Source organism: Sarcophilus harrisii, chromosome 3, assembly GCF_902635505.1.
Source record: "Sarcophilus harrisii chromosome 3, mSarHar1.11, whole genome shotgun sequence".
NCBI classification, from domain to species: Eukaryota; Metazoa; Chordata; class Mammalia; order Dasyuromorphia; family Dasyuridae; genus Sarcophilus; species Sarcophilus harrisii.
In genome coordinates this window covers 143,930,195-143,952,322 of record NC_045428.1, presented here as the reverse complement: position 1 = coordinate 143,952,322, position 22,128 = coordinate 143,930,195, and the positions used below count along the sequence as shown (strand labels likewise).

General features: G+C 33.4%; 1 protein-coding gene across 1 annotated transcript in view; it reads right to left on the bottom strand.

The window, feature by feature from the left end:
- DNAJC3 (DnaJ heat shock protein family (Hsp40) member C3) overlaps positions 1-22,128 on the bottom strand; it is an 81,614-nt gene that overhangs the window by 32,295 nt on the left and 27,191 nt on the right. Inside the window, exons 3-4 of the mRNA XM_003765783.4 lie at positions 18,716-18,840; positions 14,106-14,180 (exon numbers count right to left, since the gene is read on the bottom strand). Of these exons, the coding sequence (XP_003765831.1) occupies positions 14,106-14,180; positions 18,716-18,840 (200 nt within the window). The remainder of the gene's footprint in view (positions 1-14,105; positions 14,181-18,715; positions 18,841-22,128) is intronic.

The window sequence follows — 22,128 nt, the reverse complement described above, 5'->3', positions numbered from 1 at the left end:
AAATAAAAAGCTTTAGTAACTTTTAATTAACTTTAAAGAAAAACAAAACAAAGCAAAATTCAAAAGAAAAAGAGTTATATGTAGAAGTCAAAACTAAAACTTACCCAAACAACAAATGAGTTTCTGCAGAGCAACTGAAAACTTTCACTGCCAATCCATTGGACTAAACTTGGGGAAAGGGAAGGATAAGGAGATGGGAGCACAGAACAAAAACAAACAAAAAGTGAAGCTAGCCATGTATTATTAAAGTTATTAACTGCACCTGGGTCAAATGTGCTCAGAGAACACTAAAATAGGGGAAATGCAAAAAATGGTCCTGAGTTTACTGTCTGTAGATGAATCATTAAAGTAGTTCTTTAATCATTCAGTTACTGAACAGTAGACTACTCTAAGACTTCACTATAATGAATTGAAAATTGCAGAACAAACTAAACAATCACCCATGACCTGTTTTTTCCCCCCTCAAATATTCAATCCCATGAGTTAGGTATAATTACAAATTTAAGAATCTGTTTTACAATTCCTACAGTTCATTTTATGACAAAAAAAATTAATTCAAAATACATTATGTCTAAAATACTGAAAGCAGTTCTGATATATATTACAGAAATTATTTGTCATCCTGTACTGTATAACTGAAGAATTTACTCAAATCTCATTTTAAGGAAAAATTCTAATCTCTTTTCCCAACTCACTTTATCAAAGTTACTACCAAGGATGGAAAAAAATATATATGTAATTCCTTCTGTGCCACACAAAATTCTTAACTTTAACAAATATTGAAGTAGCCAAAATAGTGGGCAATAGTAAACTGAGGAAAAAGCAAGAAGCCTGGATTATCTACAGCAGAGTAACAGAGAGTTGCCTTTTTCACTGAAAAGATTTTGAAATGCTTCTTTGGATTTGCAAAACTCTATATCCCACTTTACATATTGCAAAACAGGAAGTTTTGCTACAGTTAAATTGTCATTAACTGAAAGCCATGTATACAGTCTCTATTCAAAAAATTACGTGGTATCAATTTGACTAAAAGATTTTTATCAACTGTTTTTCTCTCAAATTTTACCTCTTCCTTTCTCTGAACTCCTGTAACTGGTAACAGATTCAGAGAATTTTTATAACTGGAAAGGAATATCAAAATGATATAGATCAATCTATTTTATTGAGGAAAATTGAAGCACTGAGAAGTTATAAGGTTCAAGATAGATCACTTAATTCATAAGGGATAGAACTAGTCATCAAAATATAGACCTCATGATTTCTAGTAGTGTTGTTTCACTAATACATTGCCTTTTGTAACACTTTTTCATGTTTAATCTATCATATTCTTCCTTTTTGTATGAATATGTCTTGATTGCCCATTTAGATAGTTAAACTCCATGACAGTAAAGATATATCTTTTACTAGTCTAGATAAACCATAGCAAATAGTACAGTATAGTTGTCTGGTAGGAGAACTGGGAGTCCAATTTCATGAAAACCCAAACTGCTTCTTTTCATCCAGAGATAAACACTTAAAAGGGATATATCCACCTACACATCAGACTAAATGAGGAATATATATGAGACGATGAAATCCAAAATTATCCTGCTTACATCTGTTTCTATTTTTGTATTTAAAATCAAATGTTTCTGCAGTTCTTTTTAGGGGGTATCATTATCACTACCATCACCATCCAAATTTCCTCTTTTTCCCCCCAATTAAAAAACTATGAGAAGAAACCCTATATTAAATAAGCAAGCAAAACTGGTCCTCTGGAGACATGGTTGGTCATTATACTAATCAGTTAAGTTTTTTTTTTTTTAATCATTTATTCTTTACAATGTTGCAATCCTTAAACACACTGTTCTAGTTCTGCTTACTTGACTGTATGAGCTGATACTACCCAGGGTTCTCTAAAATTCTTGTCATACTATCCAATAATATCCCAATCAGATGCCATAACTTATTCAGTCTTTTCCCAATTGCCAAGTAACTTCTAGCTTCTAATTCTTTGTAGTGTATGTGTGTGTGATGCTTTCAACTATCTTCTCCCAGCAATATTCTTCTCCCAATATCCACTTGTTTCCCAGTTCACTCTCACTACACCAAGTAAAACCAAGTAATCAACCCTCCTTTGTCTTCTTTCAGGTGACAGGGAGGTTCAGCAGATACACAATACTCTCACCCTAAATATAAGAAGAGCAAATTCCTTACCCTTCTCCCTCCTTTCTACACTAAGGTATTTCCACTAATTCTCCTCTTTCTATTCATAAAAGCTTTAGAAAACACTGAACTCTCTCAAAACTTTCTTCTTTCTTCGCCTTCTACAATGTTGGCACTATATAGTTACCTTCCCATTGCTCAAGTAAGTTTACTTTTCTAGATTTCTCTAGACCAGTGGTTCTCAAAGTCTAGCCCAGAGCATCCTGGGAAGCTCTGAAATCCTTTCAGAGAGTCTACTTATTCATAATTAGTTTTTATTTTTAATATGATCAATATCTATAACTATAAACCACATAAACAAAAACTCTTTGGACAGATCCTCAATCATTTTTAATAGGATAAAGATATTAAGAACAAAAGTTTGAGGACCACTGCATCTAGACACTCAAATTTTCATGACAAAGTTCATATTCAGTTATGGGTGATAATTGTCATAAAGGATTTTAAAACCTTTTAATAATTGTCTTTTGCAATATTTCATTACAAGATCTCTCATTTAAAACAGAAGCTGCCAGATTTTACGTAATCCTGATTGTGATTCTTTATCACTTGAACTCTTTCTGGATGGACACAATAATTTTTCAAAATTGTTCATTTTACAATAGTATTGTTAAAGTACAAATTGTTATTGTTTCTATTCAGTTCACTCTGCTTTAATTCATATAACTCCTTGAAACAAACTTTTCCTTCATTTCTTACATGACAATAATATTACCTTACATTCATATACTATAGTATGTTTAATTACTCCCCGACTGATGATACCCCGTTAGTTTCCAATTTTTTTTTCACCACAAAATTCCAAACTGATTTCCAAAATGGTTGGACCCATTCATAGTTCTACCAACAGTGCAATAATATGTCTATTTTTTCACAGACCCTCCAATATTTGTCTTTTTTTTTTTTTGGGCATCTTTGCCAATCCAGTGTATATGAGGCAAAACCTGAGATCCTTTCATTTGTGTTTTTTTAATTATTAATAAGTTGGAGCATTTTGTTCTTCTTGCTTCAATTCTTCCAAGTATTCACGTAAGCTTTGTCCAAAGACAATTTTTTCCCCTTTAGGTTTCAGTTACCTTCTCATTCTTTTTGGAATATCTATCTCTTCATCTACCACTTTTTTTTTTTTTTTTTTTTTAATATTGTCCAAGATCATTTTTGGTCTGCTTATCTCTACAGCTTTAGTTTCTGAACTATGGCTTTTTTTCAGGACCAAATTCTTCCTCCTGAAATACTTTGGGTGGAATAGTTGACCTCTCTTGCTTTCATCTCTACTCACATGTCCTACTGTGTTGACCTCTACCTTTCAGGATTAGGCTCTCCCTGTATTTGAGGTTGAGAGTTCTGAGTCTTCAGGATCCTTTAAGGCAGAATGCTAATAACCACAGAGTCTCTAAGAACCTTGATTATCCAGGTCTAGCCACATGTACTGCACTGGTCAATGCCACATGGCACCTGGAAGCTGCCTAGAATCTTCAAGAATACCATCCTGGATCTTTTTGACCACTCTTTAAGGGTTGAGAGGAGAAGTGGACCTCAATTATTTCTGCTTCTGGGCAGAAGTTCCTTCAGGCTATATGTATTTCTGATTATGCTTAGAGTTAGCTTGCTTGATAGCTGACAGTTCATGAGTTCTTCCCTTCATGGGTTGTGGCTGATTTTTTTATTTTAATTCTGAGGTATAAGTCACTTAGTATAGTTTCTCATTGGATTTCCTAATCATTATTCAGCATGATACAAATTTTTGGTTTTTACTGGAATAGGTACACAAGATTTAAGCAGTTTGCCTTTATTCAAGCAGCCCAAAATGCTTTTAATATCTTTTCCAAATGTAAACAGCTCGTCTCCCTTCCAAATTCAAGTCCAATGTGAGCAATACAACAGCAACAGCCTACAGACATGTTGGAGTAAATGTCCCACAGGCATCTCAACCTCAATATATCCAAAATAAAACTCATTATCTTTTCCCAAAAATCCATCACTCTTCTGAACTTCTTGTTCCTATCAGGGTTACCACTATCCTTCTATTACACCAGATTTACAATCTCTGCCATTATATTTTACTCATCAGGGAATGAAGGAGTCCTACCAAATTCCTTCTATGACACAGACATGGTACTGATACCTAAACCAGGTAGGCTGAAAACAGAGAAAGAAAATTATAGACCAATCTCCCTAATGAATATTGATGCTAAAATCTTAAATAAGATATTAGCAAAAAGACTACAGAAAATCATCTCCAAGATAATACACTATGATCAAGTAGGATTTATACCAGGAATGCAGGGCTGGTTCAATATTAGGAAAACTATCAATATAATTGGCCATGTTAATAACCAAATTAACAAAAACCATATGATCATCTCAATAGATGCAGAAAAAGCATTTGATAAAATCCAACATCCATTCCTATTAAAAACACTTGAGAGTATAGGAATAAATGGACTTTTCCTTAAAATAATCAGCAGCATCTATTTAAAACCATCAGTAAGCATCATATGTAATGGAGACAAACTGCAACCATTCCCAATAAGATCTGGAGTGAAACAAGGTTGCCCACTATCACCGTTACTATTTAATATTGTATTAGAAACGCTAGCTTTAGCAATAAGAGCTGAGAAAGAGATTAAAGAATAAGAATAGGCAATGAGGAAACCAAATTATCACTCTTTGCCGATGACATGATGGTATACTTAGAGAACCCCAGAGATTCTGCTAAAAAGTTATTAGAAATAATCCACAACTTTAGCAAAGTTGCTGGTTATAAAATAAACCCACATAAGTCATCAGCATTCTTATATATCACTAACAAAATCCAACAGTCAGAGTTACAAAGAGAAATTCCATTTAAAGTAACTACTGATAATATAAAATATTTAGGAATCTATCTGCCAAGGGAAAATCAGAAACTTTATGAGCAAAATTACAGCACTTTTCACACAAATTAAGTCTGATCTAACCAATTGGAAAAATATTAAATGCTCTTGGATAGGGCGAGCAAATATAATAAAGATGACAATATTACCTAAACTAATCTATTTATTTAGCGCTATACCAATCAGACTCCCAAAAAACTATTTTAATGACCTAGAAAAAATAACAACAAAGTTCATATGGAAAAACAAAAGGTCAAGAATTTCAAGGGAATTAATGAAAAAAAAATCAAATGAAGGTGGCTTAGCTGTACCAGATCTAAAATTATATTATAGAGCAGCAGTTACCAAAACTATTTGGTATTGGCTAAGGAATAGATTAGTTGATCAGTGGAATAGATTAGGTTCAAGGGATAAAACAGTCAACAAATATAGCAACCTAGTCTTTGACAAACCCAAAGATCCCAGCTTTTGGGATAAGAACTTACTGTTTGATAAAAATTGCTGGGAAAATTGGAAACTAATATGGCAGAAACTAGGCATTGATCCATACTTAACGCCGTACACCAAGATAAGGTCAAAATGGGTTCATGACCTAGGCATAAAGAATGAAATTATTAATAAATTAGAGGAACATAGGATAGTTTACCTCTCAGACCTGTGGAAGGGGAAGGTCTTTATGACCAAAGCAGAACTAGAGATCATTACTGATCACAAAATAGAAAATTTCGATTATACCAAACTGAAAAGTTTTTGTACAAACAAAACTAATGCAGACAAGATTAGAAGGGAAGCAATAAACTGGGAAAATATTTTTACAGTCAAAGGTTCTGATAAAGGCCTCATTTCCAAAATATATAGAGAATTAACTCTAATTTATAAAAAATCAAGCCATTCTCCAATTGAAAAATGGTCAAAGGATATGAACAGACAATTCTCAGATGAAGAAATTGAAACTATTTCTAGTCATATGAAAAGATGCTCCAAGTCATTATTAATCAGAGAAATGCAAATTAAGACAACTCTAAGATACCACTACACACCTGTCAGATTGGCTAAGATGACAGGAAAAAATAATGATGATTGTTGGAGGGGATGCGGGAAAACTGGGACATTGATGCATTGTTGGTGGAGTTGTGAACGAATCCAACCATTTTGGAGAGTAGTTTGGAACTATGCTCAAAAAGTTATCAAACTGTGCATACCCTTTGATCCAGCAGTGTTACTACTGGGATTATATCCCAAAGAGATTATAAAGAAGGGAAAGGGACCTGTATGTGCACGAATGTTTGTGGCAGCCCTTTTTGTAGTGGCTAGAAACTGGAAACTGAATGGATGTCCATCAGTTGGAGAATGGCTGAATAAATTGTGGTATATGAAAATTATGGAATATTACTGTTCTGTAAGAAATGACCAACAGGATGATTTCAGAAAGGCCTGGAGAGACTTACACGAACTGATGCTGAGTGAAATGAGCAGGACCAGGAGATCATTATATACTTCAACAACAATACTAGATGATGACCAGTTCTGATGGATCAGGCCATCCTCAGCAACGAGATCAACCAAATCATTTCTAATGGAGCAGTAATGAACTGAACTAGCTATACCCAGAAAAAGAACTCTGGGAGATGACTAAAAACCATTACATTGAATTCCCAATCCCTATATTTATGCACACCTGCATTTTTGATTTCCTTCACAAGCTAATTGTACAATAATTCAGAGTCTGATTCTTTTTGTACAGCAAAATAATGTTTTGGTCATGTATACTTATTATGTATCTAAGTTATATTTTAATATATTTAACATCTACTGGTCATCCTGCCATTTAGGGGAGGGGGTGGGGGGGGGGTAAGAGGTGAAAAATTGGAACAAGAGGTTTGGCAATTGTTAATGCTGTAAAGTTACCCATGTATATATCCTGTAAATAAAAGGCTATTAAATTTTAAAAATATATATATATATATATATTTTACTCATCATTCTCCCATACCCCATGTAACAAATCAATTGTCATGTTTTGTTCATTTCAACCTCCATGTCTTTCTTTTCAGTCAAAAAAAAAAAAAAAAAAACAGAATCTCACAATTATTCACCTAGACTACAGAAATTATTTCCTATTTGATCTCCCTGCCTCAGGTCACAATTCCCTTTAATTCAACCTCCTCCACCTAATTTAGCTGCCAAAATATTCCTAAAGCACAATCCAGACCATGTCACAACTCTGCTTAATAAATTCCACTAGCTCTTTATTAGCACTAAGATAAAATTCAATGCCAATTCAAACATCCCCTCATACATGAGGTCTTTCCTGATTTTCAGTATCTGGAGTCTTATTCCCTCCTTCCTCTACTACCCAAAAAGAAAAAATTATTTTGAAAATCCTAACTTTGTGTCCATGTTGTCAACCCCAAAAGAACCTTTTGTCAGGAACTTAAATGTGCTTAACAAATGCATGCTAACTGAATGATTAATTAGGAATGAAATTGTAAATTGATTTATCCCAAACAGCTCTTTAACTCAATGGAAAGGGTGTTAGTTACATATTTTATTCTAAAAGCCCCAACTTCAATTGTATTTCACAATTCCATCCTTCCAGGAAGATGCAACCAAGAATTCAAAGAGGATTTGGTATTCTATTTAATTCTATCTAAATCATTTTTCTAAATGCCTAGTGTCCTATGAAACTAAGGTTCTCAGAATAATAAATTCTATTCTATTTGGACAACTATTTTCACCTCAGTTCTGTTTAAGGGTATTATTTCAAAAAAGTTGTATGATTTTATCCTGGCTTTTTTCTTTTTAAATGGAAATAAAGCTGTCTAGTACATGAGTCTATTCAATGTGCCAGTCTATGTTTGTTTCTGGGTGGAAGATTCAAACTTTCATTCCGCACCCCCCACCCCCCAAAAAAATGCTTAAAGGCGACAGCACAAGTCAAATAATATCTGGCATCCTTTTCTTTGGCCATCATTAATTCAATGGTGAAATAAATGGTCACTTTGTTTAGTTAGAGTTTCTAATGTTATCACTTCACCAATTAGATTTTTCTTGTTGGGAACAAGTTATGTATATTCCAAGTGATGTGCTATATATGCTAAGGATACAAAGTAAAAACCATCCCTGTGCTCAAGAAGCTTACATTCTAAACACAGAGAGAAAATGAAATAGCATTAGTCTAACGAGGAGATGATGAGGACTTGAACTAGAATAGTATTTGCATGAGTTGAGAGATAAGACATAAGACATATACAAGAATATTGTGGCAAAAGAAAACTACCAAGATTTGGCAACTAAGTGAATATTTGGAGTAACTGAGAATAAGGAGAGAGGAGACAGGAATGACACTGACAGTGGCATTCACCATAATAAGAGGAAAATTTGGGTAAATGTTAGAGGTAGAATAATGATGAATTGTTCATGAAAAACTGAATGTGAAATACCAAATATGAAATAGCTGAGAAATATCCATTTCATAAATGTCTTGATAGACAGTTCATGATGAACTAAGAAATCAGGAAAGACAAGGCTGGATATGGAGATCTGGGAATTTTTTATAGCAATGATAACTGAAGGCCTGGAAGCTAAAGAAATCACCAAGCAAGAAAGAAGAATGAATATGCAGTGAAAAAAAGAAGACCCAGTACAGAGCTTATTTAGGGGACACAAAAATCAGTAGGCATACTCTGAATGAAGATCCAGCAAAGGAGGCCAACAAGGCACAGTGAGGCATGAAAACCAAGAGAAGTTTATTTAAGAGACTATAAGCAGTGAGCATGGATTCATCAAGAAGTCATTTCTTATTTTTAATAGCTACTAGAAATTTCGGCAAAACAGGATCATATTGTAGTCATAGCATATATGAAATTCAACAAAGCAACTGACACAAAACTATTACAAGATTTTTATAAATGAGATGGAGCAAAACAAAAAATTATTTGAAGATTATATCCACAGAATATTCATTTTTAAAAAGTCAATCTTGAGAGAAAGCTCAAGGACCTATCCTTGTCTCTATAATGCTCATTCTTATTTGTAAAGGGCTGAAACTCTGAGTTGATGCACTGGGTTGGACAACTGAGCACTTAAGGCTAATTAACAAGTGGCTAATACTCTATAAGCATGTGCTTAGAAAATGCCCCTTCTCACTATTCTGTACTGGCTCGATCTTTTGGTGTCTATAGAGAATTGTGGGAAGGATTAGGGGGTGGAATAAGACAAGCCAGAGATACTTTGGCAGTAGATGAGAAGGGAGGTTGTGGAGATTTTGCATCCATCCCCTTCACTTCTACCCCTAAAGACCAAGAATAAAGACCAAGGACTTTTGCTTATCCTGACTGCGACTGATTCTAAGGCATCTGGGGTGTTAACTCGGTCTTCACACTTATTAATGTGTTATATAAAGGCTTACATGTAATAATCATCAAAAACACAGAAGATTATACAAAGGTATAATCTATTTCTTAGATGACAGAGATGGGATCCAAAAATTTCAAGAAGCTTGTAATGGTAATCCAAATCAAAGAATATGAAATTTAAATAGGGTAAAGTCCTTTACTCAGGTTTAAAAATTCAACTGTACAAGTTGCATCAAGGGTTATATAGTCAGAAAAGAATTTCAATGAAAAATATTTTAAGGATAAAGGGGTTGGAAAACTAATGAAATAAATAAAATATAATGCCAAAAGTAAATTTAAGGTAAGTAACAATTCCACTCTCTGCGATTTTTTGCTTGTTGAGGGATCTTTCTGGTTAGTCCTCAAATAACTTCAGTGTGACCTGAACCCTTTTATGGCCACTTGAGAAATACTGACTCCTGCTGTTCAGACTATTTCAAGTCCATGAAAGGCAGCACAACATAATATAAAGGATACTGGATTTGAGATCTGGAGCCCAGTCTGAATTAATATCCCAACTCTTCTACTGAATTGTACAACTGTGTGATAATCATGTAACCTCTCTCTTAGTACCTCTTGGGGATTGAATGAGATATCCTGTGAAAACTCTTGCATTATGATCCTATGCATTAGAAATAAAGTCAGATGAACAAAATGATTAAGATTCTGCTGACATCTAGTGGTCTTATATTAGTTTAATTTTTATTTCTATCAGGTCTCTGAAAACGATCAATGTAGAGAAATATTTAGATTTTTTTTCATAAAATGGAAAAATATTGTTAAGTTATGACTGCACATAAATGTCATTTTTCTAATATATGGGTCCTCTACCCATAATGAGCTTATTTGAGTAACAAAGTTTGCTCGAAAATGTAAAAAAAATAATCAAAAAATTTTAATTGCCAAGGATTTTATTAAATATGTTCCATTGTGTTTTCTACACAAAGAGAAATGAAAAAGAAACAAAACATATAAAACTTGTTGGAATCTTTACAAACTGTTAAGCCATTGGAGTTGATAGAGATAATAATTATCTAATTTAGCATGGTTCAATATGATTGATTTGATCTTAGAAGGAGATATTTTGGGCCAGAACTTGAAACAAGGTACTAAGTACAACTGATAGAAACAATGCTTGTGTTCACACCTTTAGAGAGCTCATAAGTATCTAAGTACTCACAATGGAGTTCACACATTTGGGAGCATTCAGGGTTTAGAAAGAGATATCCAAATTCACACCTCCCTTAGGGCCAGAGAGCACTCTGGGAGATAACCCAGAATCCCTCTCTCTCTAGAAGGAAGAGTTAACCTTTGGAGATTATATATATATATATATATATACACACACACACACACACACACATATATATATATATATATATATATATATATATATATATATACATACACATACAGGAAGCTCTTAGAGCTAGATAGAGTTACTTGGGAGCATTCCCAGGAGTCGGAGAGGAGTACTCTGGAAGAAAGCCTACAAGCCCTATCTTCAAGGCAAGAGAGATTCATCTTATCTTCTATCTTGGTGCTGGCTGGAGTGGGAAGGACAAAGCTTTAGATCTGGAGACATTCGGGGGGAGCTCTTAGAACCAAGCGGAGAGATAGGCCTCTGGGCTAACCAGGTTATATTGAAGGACACAATAAAAGATCTGAACTCTTTTATCACCTGGCTGTGTTTTGGAAAAAGAACACCAACAAAACTGAATTTAAATTGGCAATCTGTGGCACTTAAAAGTCAATTAACTGTTGCTAAATACCAAAATGAATTACTGAAGAAATGTTTAGGTTTTGTTTTGGATTTTCACAGAAAGATAAGATTATCATCTCTATTATTTTAAAACAAAACTGCTCAAAGGCCTCCCAAAACAGATTTTAGAGCAAAGGTTTTTGTTTTTTTTTTTTTAATTATTATTATTAACCAGCTTACAAAAAAGCTTTGGAGGAATTTTTATTCTTTGAATGTCCTAGAGACTCTCAAAATAGGATGTTCAAAAGGCTAACTGATCATCTCCTGAGGCTTGGTGAACAAAAATATTTTTAAAAGATGACTCAAAAGATTCTTTGGTTTCAAGAAATGAGATCTTCAACCTAGAATTATATAGCTAGACTCTTAAAATAGGCTGTGAAAAAGAAAAAAACACCAATATTCAACAAAGCAAAAAAAAAAACAAACAAAAAAACGATAAAGACAATCAACAGCTGATTATACATTATTAAGTAAATCCCCAGTGACCTGAAAAAAATGACAAAAATTTAGAATTATATCATGTAGACTACAATGCTCAATGAAGATATAACTATAGTAAGAAATATTTTGGGAAGCTGATAAACACAAAGTGGAACCATTATTATAAAACTTTTAGATATACCTTAGATAAATCACCAGTTGATAATATATATACACATCTTCTATAAAGATGAATAGAATTGCATTCTAAGATTTCATCATAATCTTTTTCATGGAATCACAGGATCTCATAAGTTAGGAGAAAACCTACAGCTATTTAGTTCAATCCTTACATTTCAAAGAAAATGAAGAAAATGAATCTAGAGAAGTAGTAACTTCCCCAAAGTCATTCAAGTAGGTGCTTAGTAGGGGAGCCCCAGACTAGGACCAGAGTTCCTATTTGTATTCTTGTGCTTTTTCTCATTTCATCATATTATAATTCAAAAAACAGCTGTTCAGTATATTCTTTTACATTTTACTTTTTAAGTAGCAAAGTACTTAAATCCATAAGAATGCTGTGCAACCTTATACTAAATTTTGGGCCCAATTTTCATAAAAATTACTGATCACAGGCAAACTAAGTAGTCCAGATTAAAGTATTCCTATAAAAGCATTTTCCATGGAAACAGCTGTCATGAGAACCATTTTTAAACCACTTGACTTCTGTACACTTGTTTTTGCTTTAAAACTAAGTTAACTGACATCTTTTTGCAGAGATACAAACACAAATGAATAAAATGTTCTGTTAACATAGAACCTTTTAAAAGTGGTTTATACAGCTAAAAATTCTCTCTGTTTTACCATTAGTGGTTTGGGCTGAAAAGGAACTAAGAAATAAATGTTGGTTAAATATTTTGTTCATTTTTAAAAGGATACACAAGAAAATAATTATCATAGGCATTTTCTACTGTATGAAATGTCACTGATATGTTCCAATCAAATGCCACAATAACATGAAAACTACTACTTGTCTGACTAATTCTTCCTTATGTCATTGTTCCTCCCTGAGAGTGGAGAACAAACAACAACCTAGGAAACAAACAGCGTTACCACACTTAAAATGAACATTTTCCACACACACACACACACACACACACACACACACACACACACACAATCTATCATCAAGACAAAGCTTCAATATTTTATATTTGAGGAAACAATGAACATTGGGTAGAATGTACCTATAAATAAAGGCACATGCACATTTTCTTGTTAAAAAAAATTTCTGCTGATAACTAGTGAGACTAGTCTTAAGAAAGCAGTAGCAAGTATATGACTGCTACAAAATCACTTGTAAGAAGAGAATTAACAAAAATAGTCTGATATATATTTGGGCCACCAAAATGTTCATCCCAGGAAAACTCCTGATAAGGGAATTTCACATAATTTTTTTTTTTAAATTTGAAAGAATTCTTGCTGTTTAAAGCTAAAAAGTTTTATGCAGTTACATATATAATTCCATGTTTTGAAAAGCTCTTTTGACCATTAATATAATACTTAGTGAACATGTTTGAGTCCATCCTTATAAAAGATATAATACAATTTTCATCTTTGCATCCTTTTAAGCACTTAAGAACCATTATAAACCTCAAGAAGCTCAAAGTATAGGTAAGATGATAAATATCAGATCATGATATGAGTCACTGTTTTTAATATTGTGCAAAATTATACAAATATTTTTCAACTCTTTTTAGATGGCTAAGACAAAAATTTTGATATTATAAAAACAATAAGTTCACAATCTGTACTTTTAATTACCAATATTTATCATGTAATAAATGGGAAATGAGATTTATATATCTTTTTCAGCTTCTACCTCAAGTTAGGAGAGGCAACATCTAAAACAGATTAAATGTTAGTATGAATAACTGGCCAGTTCTTTCTCTGAATGTCTTTTCAGAAGGATTCCTGAGAAGAACTGGTGGTAGTATGTATTATAGCGTCTTCATTCAGTTACATTCAAAAATAAGTTAAAGAACTTCCACTATTATTTACCTTTAAGGAAAATGGTTATCCACAAAATCCAACTATTTTTTAAGTGTCTGAATACTCCTTTTAAAAATGAGACAAAAAACTAGAACAGAATTCATAAAATGGTGCAGTTTACACTGAGATTCCCATAAAGAGAATGTCAAGCATGAATTAGCTACAAATACTGAATTAAACCAATATATTTCGTACACTTGATTTTCTAAATGTTCAAAATGTGATTTTTTTTTAATATCACGAATTTACTTTATACAGATCTAAAATCAACTTATACAGAAATTAAAATAGAATTTTTTTCTGTAACCATAAAAATATTTTAATTATATGTTTATGACAAATTTATTGATAAATAAAAACTTTACAATCAAACCAGGAGTTTCGATCAAACCTTACCACTTTTTTAAAATCATCTTCTGCTTCATCAAGTTTTCCTTGTTTAAGTAGTAAATGACCTCTCTGTAATCGTGCCTAAAAAAAAAAAAAAAAAAAAAAAAAAAAAAAAGGAAGTTATTTTAAATGTTTTTAATTTCTAAATTCTTACTAAATCCTACAAGGTTTAAGTTTCCTAAACTAAATAATGAAACAAAATCCATCTTGATACTTTTTTGTTGTTGTTCTTAAACTACCTATATACCCTTGTCTGGTTCTAAAGGAGTCTATAAAATCACAAATCTAGAACTAGTAGAGATTGAATTTAGTATTTTCATTTCTTCTGATTTTTAGAACGTATTCATTCACACTTCAACTTTCACTTCTACTCTCCAGAGCTACATACTTCAGCATTTTAAAAACTTCTAGAAATAGGTATTTCTGAAATACCCCAATAAGCTTGGTAAACCAGAAAAATCAACCAGATCAAACACAAAATGAACATTTTTGACAGATTACTGACAAAAACACAAAGTTAAAGTTCTCCTTGAAAATTTTAAGTAACACACCCAGGATTATCCTTGATACCTCATTTTACCCCACCCCTGGCATCTAGTCAGCTGTCTAACCAAGTAATTTCCACATATACAACATCCCTTGCATTCATCATCTACCTTTGTCTGTTCTACTAAAAATAATCTCCTAATTGGTTGCCTTGCTAAAATTCAGCGGGCGAGCAGGTTCGATAACTAAGAATTATCAGCGGACTGGTTTTTCAAAGGAAAAGGTTTTATTGCCTATAAGCAGGATGGGACCAAGCAGCATCAGGGAACTGTTTAGTCCAAGGAGATATTTCAGGATGGAGAAAAAGTAGAGGGGTTAGAGAAAGATGTTTACTCTTTGCTCACTGGTTAGCCCCTCTCCACGGAGATGTTTACTTATTAGCCATTTGTCAAATTTTGAGAAAAACAAGAAACAGAAACACACAGAAGGACCCAAACTTCCTGGCATCATATCTGCTAGGATCCAAGCTCTTTGTAACTGGGCATGAGATAAAACAAATCCTGTTGACCCCAACCCAAGCTCCCTGTAACTCTCCTGGTGGGCAACAACCACCTGTTTTTCTTCCCTTGCTCCTAACTACAAACAGTGGCTTTCCTTTCTCCAATCCATCTAGCTACCAAGATAATTTTTTTTTCTTTTTGGTCAAATATCTTATTTTATAATATATTTAATTATTAGTACAGAAGTACACATAAATAAATATGCACTCTACATAATCCAAAAAATTCATAGACCATTGTCTTAGTCCCTTACAACTATATATAATTCTGGGTTACCATGGCTTTTGCTCTAAGTGAGGCAAACTAAAACTGAAAAGATTAATTTCAAACTATGATTCATATGCCTCCTTTTAAAGTTTTATATTATTAAATAATTCTTCAGGGTTGTTGGGTATTTTTTTTTTGCATAATCGCTTTAAAAAGGAATCTTTTATAAAGATTGTATAAAGATATAAATGTTAAATCTTACATTTGGCATCAAAAAAAAAAAAATAACTACACAATTACATGATATAAAACCATGCCAAACAAAAGTCACTGTGAGAAGCATCTGTGTATGTAATGGCCTGTATAAATTGGTAGCCAAAAAACAAAAGTGATTCAAGCTCTATTGAGAAAGGTACAACATTCAAAATGAGAGGAGCAACAAATCCCCTGGGCTTTACCAGAGTCAGACCTGCATAGAACATTATGATCAGTTCTGGATAATGAATTTTGGCAAGGAAGATGACAAGTGGAGGAATGTCTGGAACAGAAATTCTTAAAGAAAAACCAAAAAAATTAATGAACCTTTTTAGCAATGTGGGGAAGCCCTATGGAATTCTCAAAATGCTTTTAAATGAATACAATACATAAGATTATAAAATAAATTAACTATATATATATATATATATATATATATATATATATATATATATATATATATATATATATTCCCCCCCCCCCTTTTCCATCCAAGTTTAAGGACTCAAATCAAAGAAGGACTTGTTACCTAATAGAAGACAACCAGGACAGAACCTTGAGGTCATGTCAGATGCAGAATTATTTGAGGGAATTAGGGATGTTTATATTGGAAAAGAGAAGACTTAAAGCAAAACATGAAAACTGCCTTCAAGTATCTAGGAGATTATCAGCCAGAAGAGTAAAGACCAGGCCTGTAATGCTGGTTCTAGAAGGAAAATGAGTGAGCTTTCAAAGAGCCTGCTCTCTTCACCAACATTCATTTATTTTCTTGCCATTCTCTTTACCCCAAAGCCATTCTTCTAAGTGTATATGCACTTCTGTCTCATTTTCATGCCAAATGATAGTCTATCAATAGCCCACTAAAACATGAAAATTTTCACTACCAAAATATATAATAGTCTACTATTAAAAAAAAAAAAAAACAGCAACACATTTTTTTAAATCATGAAATTAAGGAAACTGTCTAGGAAAATAATCTAACCTAAGCAATATGTACAACAATAGTTGTTTTCATATCAAGAATATCTGAAAGGGTTTTTATTTTTATTTTCAATGCTATAAAATTTCCATTAGTAGCCTTTATCTCTAGCAAATGGAATTACTAACATCTTCCATTTCTTTTTCTAAAAATCATACTTAAAGGATCACAGATGAAGCTTAAATATTTCTTCCAATTAAAAATATCACACCAATATTTTCAAAAATTAATTGCACAAGTATCTTTAAAAAACTATTTTGTCCTCCATCATTAATCAGAGAAATGCAAATTAAGACAACTCTGAGATACCACACCTGTCAGACTGGCTCGAATGACAGGGAAAGCTAATGAGGAATGTTAGAGGGGATGTGGGAAAACTGGGACATTAATACATTGTTGGTGGAATTGTGAATACATCCAACCATTCCGGAGAGCAATTTGGAACTATGCTCAAAAAGTTATCAAACTGTGCATACCTTTGATCCAGCAATGTTACTACTGGGCTTATATCCCAAAGAGATCTTAGAGAAGGGAAAGGGACCTATATGTGCCAAAATGTTTGTGGCAGCCCTCTTTGTAGTGGCCAGAAACTGGAAACTGAGTGGATGCCCATCAACTGGAGAATGGCTGAATAAATTGTGATATATGAATATTATAGAATATTATTGTTTGGTAAGAAATGACCAACAGGATGATTTCAGAAAGGCCTGGAGAGACTTACATGAACTGATGCTGAGTGAAATGAGCAGGACCAGGAGATCATTATATACTTCAACAACAATACTATATGATGATCAATTCTGATGGACCTGGCCATCTTCAGCAATGAGATGAACCAAATCAGTTCCAATGGAGCAGTAATGAAATGAACCAGCTACACCCAGAGAAAGAATTCTGGGAGATGACTAAGAACCATTACATTGAATTCCCAATCCCTATATTTTTGCCCACCTGCATTTTTGATTTCCTTCACAGGCTAATTATACAATATTTCAGAGTCCGATTCTTTTTGTACAGCAAAATAACGGTTTGGACGTGTATACTTATTTTCTATTTAATTTATACTTTAACATATTTAACATGTATTGGTCATCCTGTCATCTAGGGGCGGGGGTGGGGGGAAGGAGTAGAAAAATTGGAACAAAAAGTTTGGCAATTGTCAATGCTATAAAATTACCCATGCATATAACTTGTAAATAAAAAGCTATTAAAAATTTAAAAAAAAAAAAAAAAAAAAACCCAAACAAAAAAAGTATTTTGTCTCTCCCTTCAACCACTTGTATTTTCTTTACATTTAAAGTTCTTGCCTTCTTCTCTTTTGAAATTAGAGTGCTGATCAGAAAAGACCCTAATCAGGATGGCCCCAAGAATCTTACTGGCTGAGTTTCAGATATTAGAGCTGATTCTTCATGCTTGATCAACTGGGGCTCAGAAGAATGAACTTTTGTTAGAAAAATACTATCTTAACATATTTAATATGTGTTGGACTACCTGCCATCTAGGGGAGGAAGTGGGGGGGGGGGGAAGGAGGGGAAAATTTGAAACAGAAGGTTTTGCAAGGGTCAATACTGAAAAATTACCTATGCATATGTTTTATAAATAAAAAGCTATAATAATTTAAAAAAAAAAAAAAAAAAAAAAGGAAAAGTAGGATTTCATCTTAGTCAAAAATAAAGTAAAATAGCTCAGCCCTTCATTCTTTTCCTGCAAGCTCTCACTCCCTTGTATTCTTAGACCAGAGATCAGAAAGTTGGGAAGGAGAGTATGTCCTCCCTTCTGAATACTCTAGCCCAGGTCAGAGACTTCAGGGTCCCCATCGTTTTTTTGCTTTTGATTCATTTTTCCTGAGAGTATCCTCTAGGAACAAAGTATTACACTGACAAATTATGTAAAACAAAAATTAGGAATTTAAGTAGAGAACGATAATAGAACAGGCATCTCTGAAACATAGCTCCTTACCAGGAAGAAGAAAATCCTAAATCAGTCTCAAGCTTTTTATCATACAGCTTAAATTATAGAACCTAATATTACACTGTATATTACATTCAAAAATTCTTGTAATACACAAAGAAAAGATATTTAAAAGGCTGCATTTTCTTAACAAAAATTTTCTAATGACTTATACTTACTGCTGTAAAATCAGTCTTCAATTCAACCACTTTACTTAGGTCAGGAATTGCTGCTTTAGATTTGCCCATGGCTAAGTAAACAGTTGCTCTTCGATAGTAGGCAATATAGTTGTCTGGATCACCATCTACAAATAAATGTAATATAAATACAAACAATTTATTTAATAAATTCATTCTCCAATTAAAAACTGAGCAACTACAATTTTAAGGGTTTACACATTTACTGAAAAGAATGCTGTAACAAGCTTTCACGATTTCATAGATGACTTTATCTTGTACAATGCAAGATATGCAGAAATGAAAGATTTAAAACCTAGAAAAGGAGCCAAGTGAGAGAGGATGAGGTGACTTCCCAGAAAGTCCTCTTTGCCCTCTAGAAGAGGATCAAGAAGGTCTCCAATGTCCACCCTTCACATGCTACAATCAACCTTCACCCTTTCTATTCAGAAGGAAAAAAGGACATCAAGAGCAGGGGTGCTAATTAAAAGTTGCAAGTTTAAGGAAAGAAAAGTCTCTTCTTAAAAGGGTTTGAATAATATGTATTATAGAAATTATTCAACTGTCAATGAAAGCATTTAAGCATCAGTCCAATTTTCAAAATTTTTTTCTTCCTTTTATTAACCCAGCAGAGTACTCAAATCATTTACTGGCAGGCACATCCTATTCCCACAAAGGGAAGGGAATTCTTATTAAACATTTAGGAAATTATTTTTTCCCCAAGGACTTTGTTGCAATATTCATTAATACTGAAAGTGGTAACTTCATTTTTAGTAAAGTCTTCATTGTATATTATTATTTTAACATATATTACATAATTCTATTTTTTACTATCTATAGAAACACAAGATGCAATTTCACCAAGATAATGTATTATCAATCCATCTATTAATGCAATATGACAAAACCATAATAAAATCAAATTTGGAATATTTTAAAATGAATTCATACTTTAAAGCCAAACAAACTTAAGAAAAGAGCCATTTTAAAGTATTTATGACTTTAATTGTTATCCCTTATCCCCTTTTGTATGGAGAATTAGGAGATTTAGAGCTAGAATTAACTGAGAAAATATAGACAAAAACATTCTAAATAATTTTAAAAGCATTCTTCAAAAAAATATAATGTTGAAGCCGCTAGGTGGCACAGTGGATAGAGTACCAGCCTTGAAGTCAGGAGGACCTGAAGTTCAAGTCACAATTGACTCAGTAAAAATATTTTCATTCTCCCTCTTTCCTTCTCCTCCCCCTTTATATATAAAGGGGGGGGGGACTCCCTCCCCCCCCTTTATATATAAAGAATATTCCTTCATTCTTGCTTCAATATAACTAAAAATAATTAAATTACTAGTGTCCTAACATTCCAAAACATAAAACCTTTTATTTGATTAGAGATCCAAATGTATTCAGTCCAATCAAGATAAATACAAACACACAAACATATATTCCCCCCTCCCCCAGAATTCTATCCAGGATCCCCAAAAGTGGATTTTAGTTTTTAATAATATTGTACCTTGATTAAGCATGTTCTAGTTCATTATCTTATCAATGATAGATGCTGTTTCTTAAGTCTCTTTCAGAGCAGACACCTGCTCCTTGCATAAATCATAGATCAAAGATCAAATTAAAGATCAAAGATGTTTTTGAATCATTCATTTCCCATTTTGAGGCCTAATCTGGAATTATACATGTACTAAGTATAAAATTTTTTAAAAACCAAAACATTTTAGATATCTGTACCCATAAAATCATGAAAATTATTTATGTGGTGATATTTAAAACAATGTTTTAAGTATTAAACTATAGTCTATCACTTAGATCTGTGGAGAAGGGAGGAATTCATGGTCAAAGAACTAGAGAACATTATGAAATGCAAAGTGGATCATTTTATCACATTAAATTAAAAAAAATTTTTTTTTGCACAAACAAAACCAATGCACCCAAGATTAGAAGGGAAGGATAAATCTGGGGGGGGGGGGATTTTTTTTTTTTTACATTCAGTATTTCTGATAAAAGCCTAACTTCTAAAATATATAAAAAATTGACTCAAATTTATAAGACAAGCAATTTCCCAACTGACAATGATCAAAGGACATAAAAGGACAGTTTTCAGACAAAGAAATCAAAGTCATTTTTAGTCATATGAAAAAATGATTAGAAAAATGCAAATTAAGACAACCCTGAAGTATCACTTCGTACTTTTAGACTGGCTAACATGACAGGAAAAAATAATGGTGAATGTTGCAGAGGATGTGGGAAAACTAGGACACTAATACGTAGAATTGTATATGATTATGGTAGAATTGTGAACTGATCCAAGCATTCTGGAGAGCAATTTGGAATTATGCCCAAAAGGCTATCAAACTGTGAATACCTTTTGATCCAGCAGTGTCTCTACTAAGTCTTTATCTCAAAGAGATCATAAATGAGGGAAAGGGATCTACATGTGCAAAAATGTTTGTGGCAGCCCTTTATGTAGTGGCAAGAAAATGGAAATTGAGTGATTGTCATCATTTAGGGAATGACTGAATGAGTTATGTTATATGAATGTTATGGAATACTATTATTCTAGAAGAAATTAAAGACTGATATGAACTGATGCTGAGTGAAGTGAGTAGAACCAAGAGAACATTGTTCACAGTAGGGGTCCTCAAACTTTTTAAATAGGGGGCCATTTCACTGTCTCTCAGACTGATGGAGGGCCGGACTATAGTAATAACAAAAACTGTATTTTGTGGGCCTTTAAAGAAAGAAACTTCATAGCCCTGGGTGAGGGGGATAACCGTCCTCAGCTGCCGCATCTGGCCCACAGGTCGTAGTTTTAGGACCCCTGGTTCACAGTAACAAGAAGATTGTGATGATCAACTGTTAACGGACTTGGCTCTTTTCAACAATGAGGTGATTCAAGGCAATTCCAATAGACTTGCTGTAGAGGGCTGAAACTCTTGAGTCGATGCACTGAAGTCAGGACAGCTGAGCACTTAAGGCTAAATACCATGGACAATACTCTATGGGCATATGCTTGGAAAATGGCCCTTAGCCCTTCCCACTATCCTGTGCTGGCTCGATGATTGGTATATACAGAGGATTATAGGAGGGACTAGGGGGTGGAGTAAGACCAGCCAGGGTCCCTTTGGTGATGGACGAGGAAGAAAGGGGTTGCAGAGATCCTGCTTCCATCCCCTTCACACCCTAAAGACCAAGAATAAAGACTAAGGACTTTTGCTTATCCTGACTCCGGCTGATTCTAAGGTATCCTGGGTGCTAGAGTGGTTGTCACAACTCGTGATGGAAAGTGCCATTCACGTACTGAGAGAGAAGAAAAGAAACTGAATGTGGATCAAAGAATAATATTTTTGCCTTTTTGTTGTTTGTTGTTTGCTTGTTTTTGTTGTTTTGTTGTTTTCCCTTTTGATC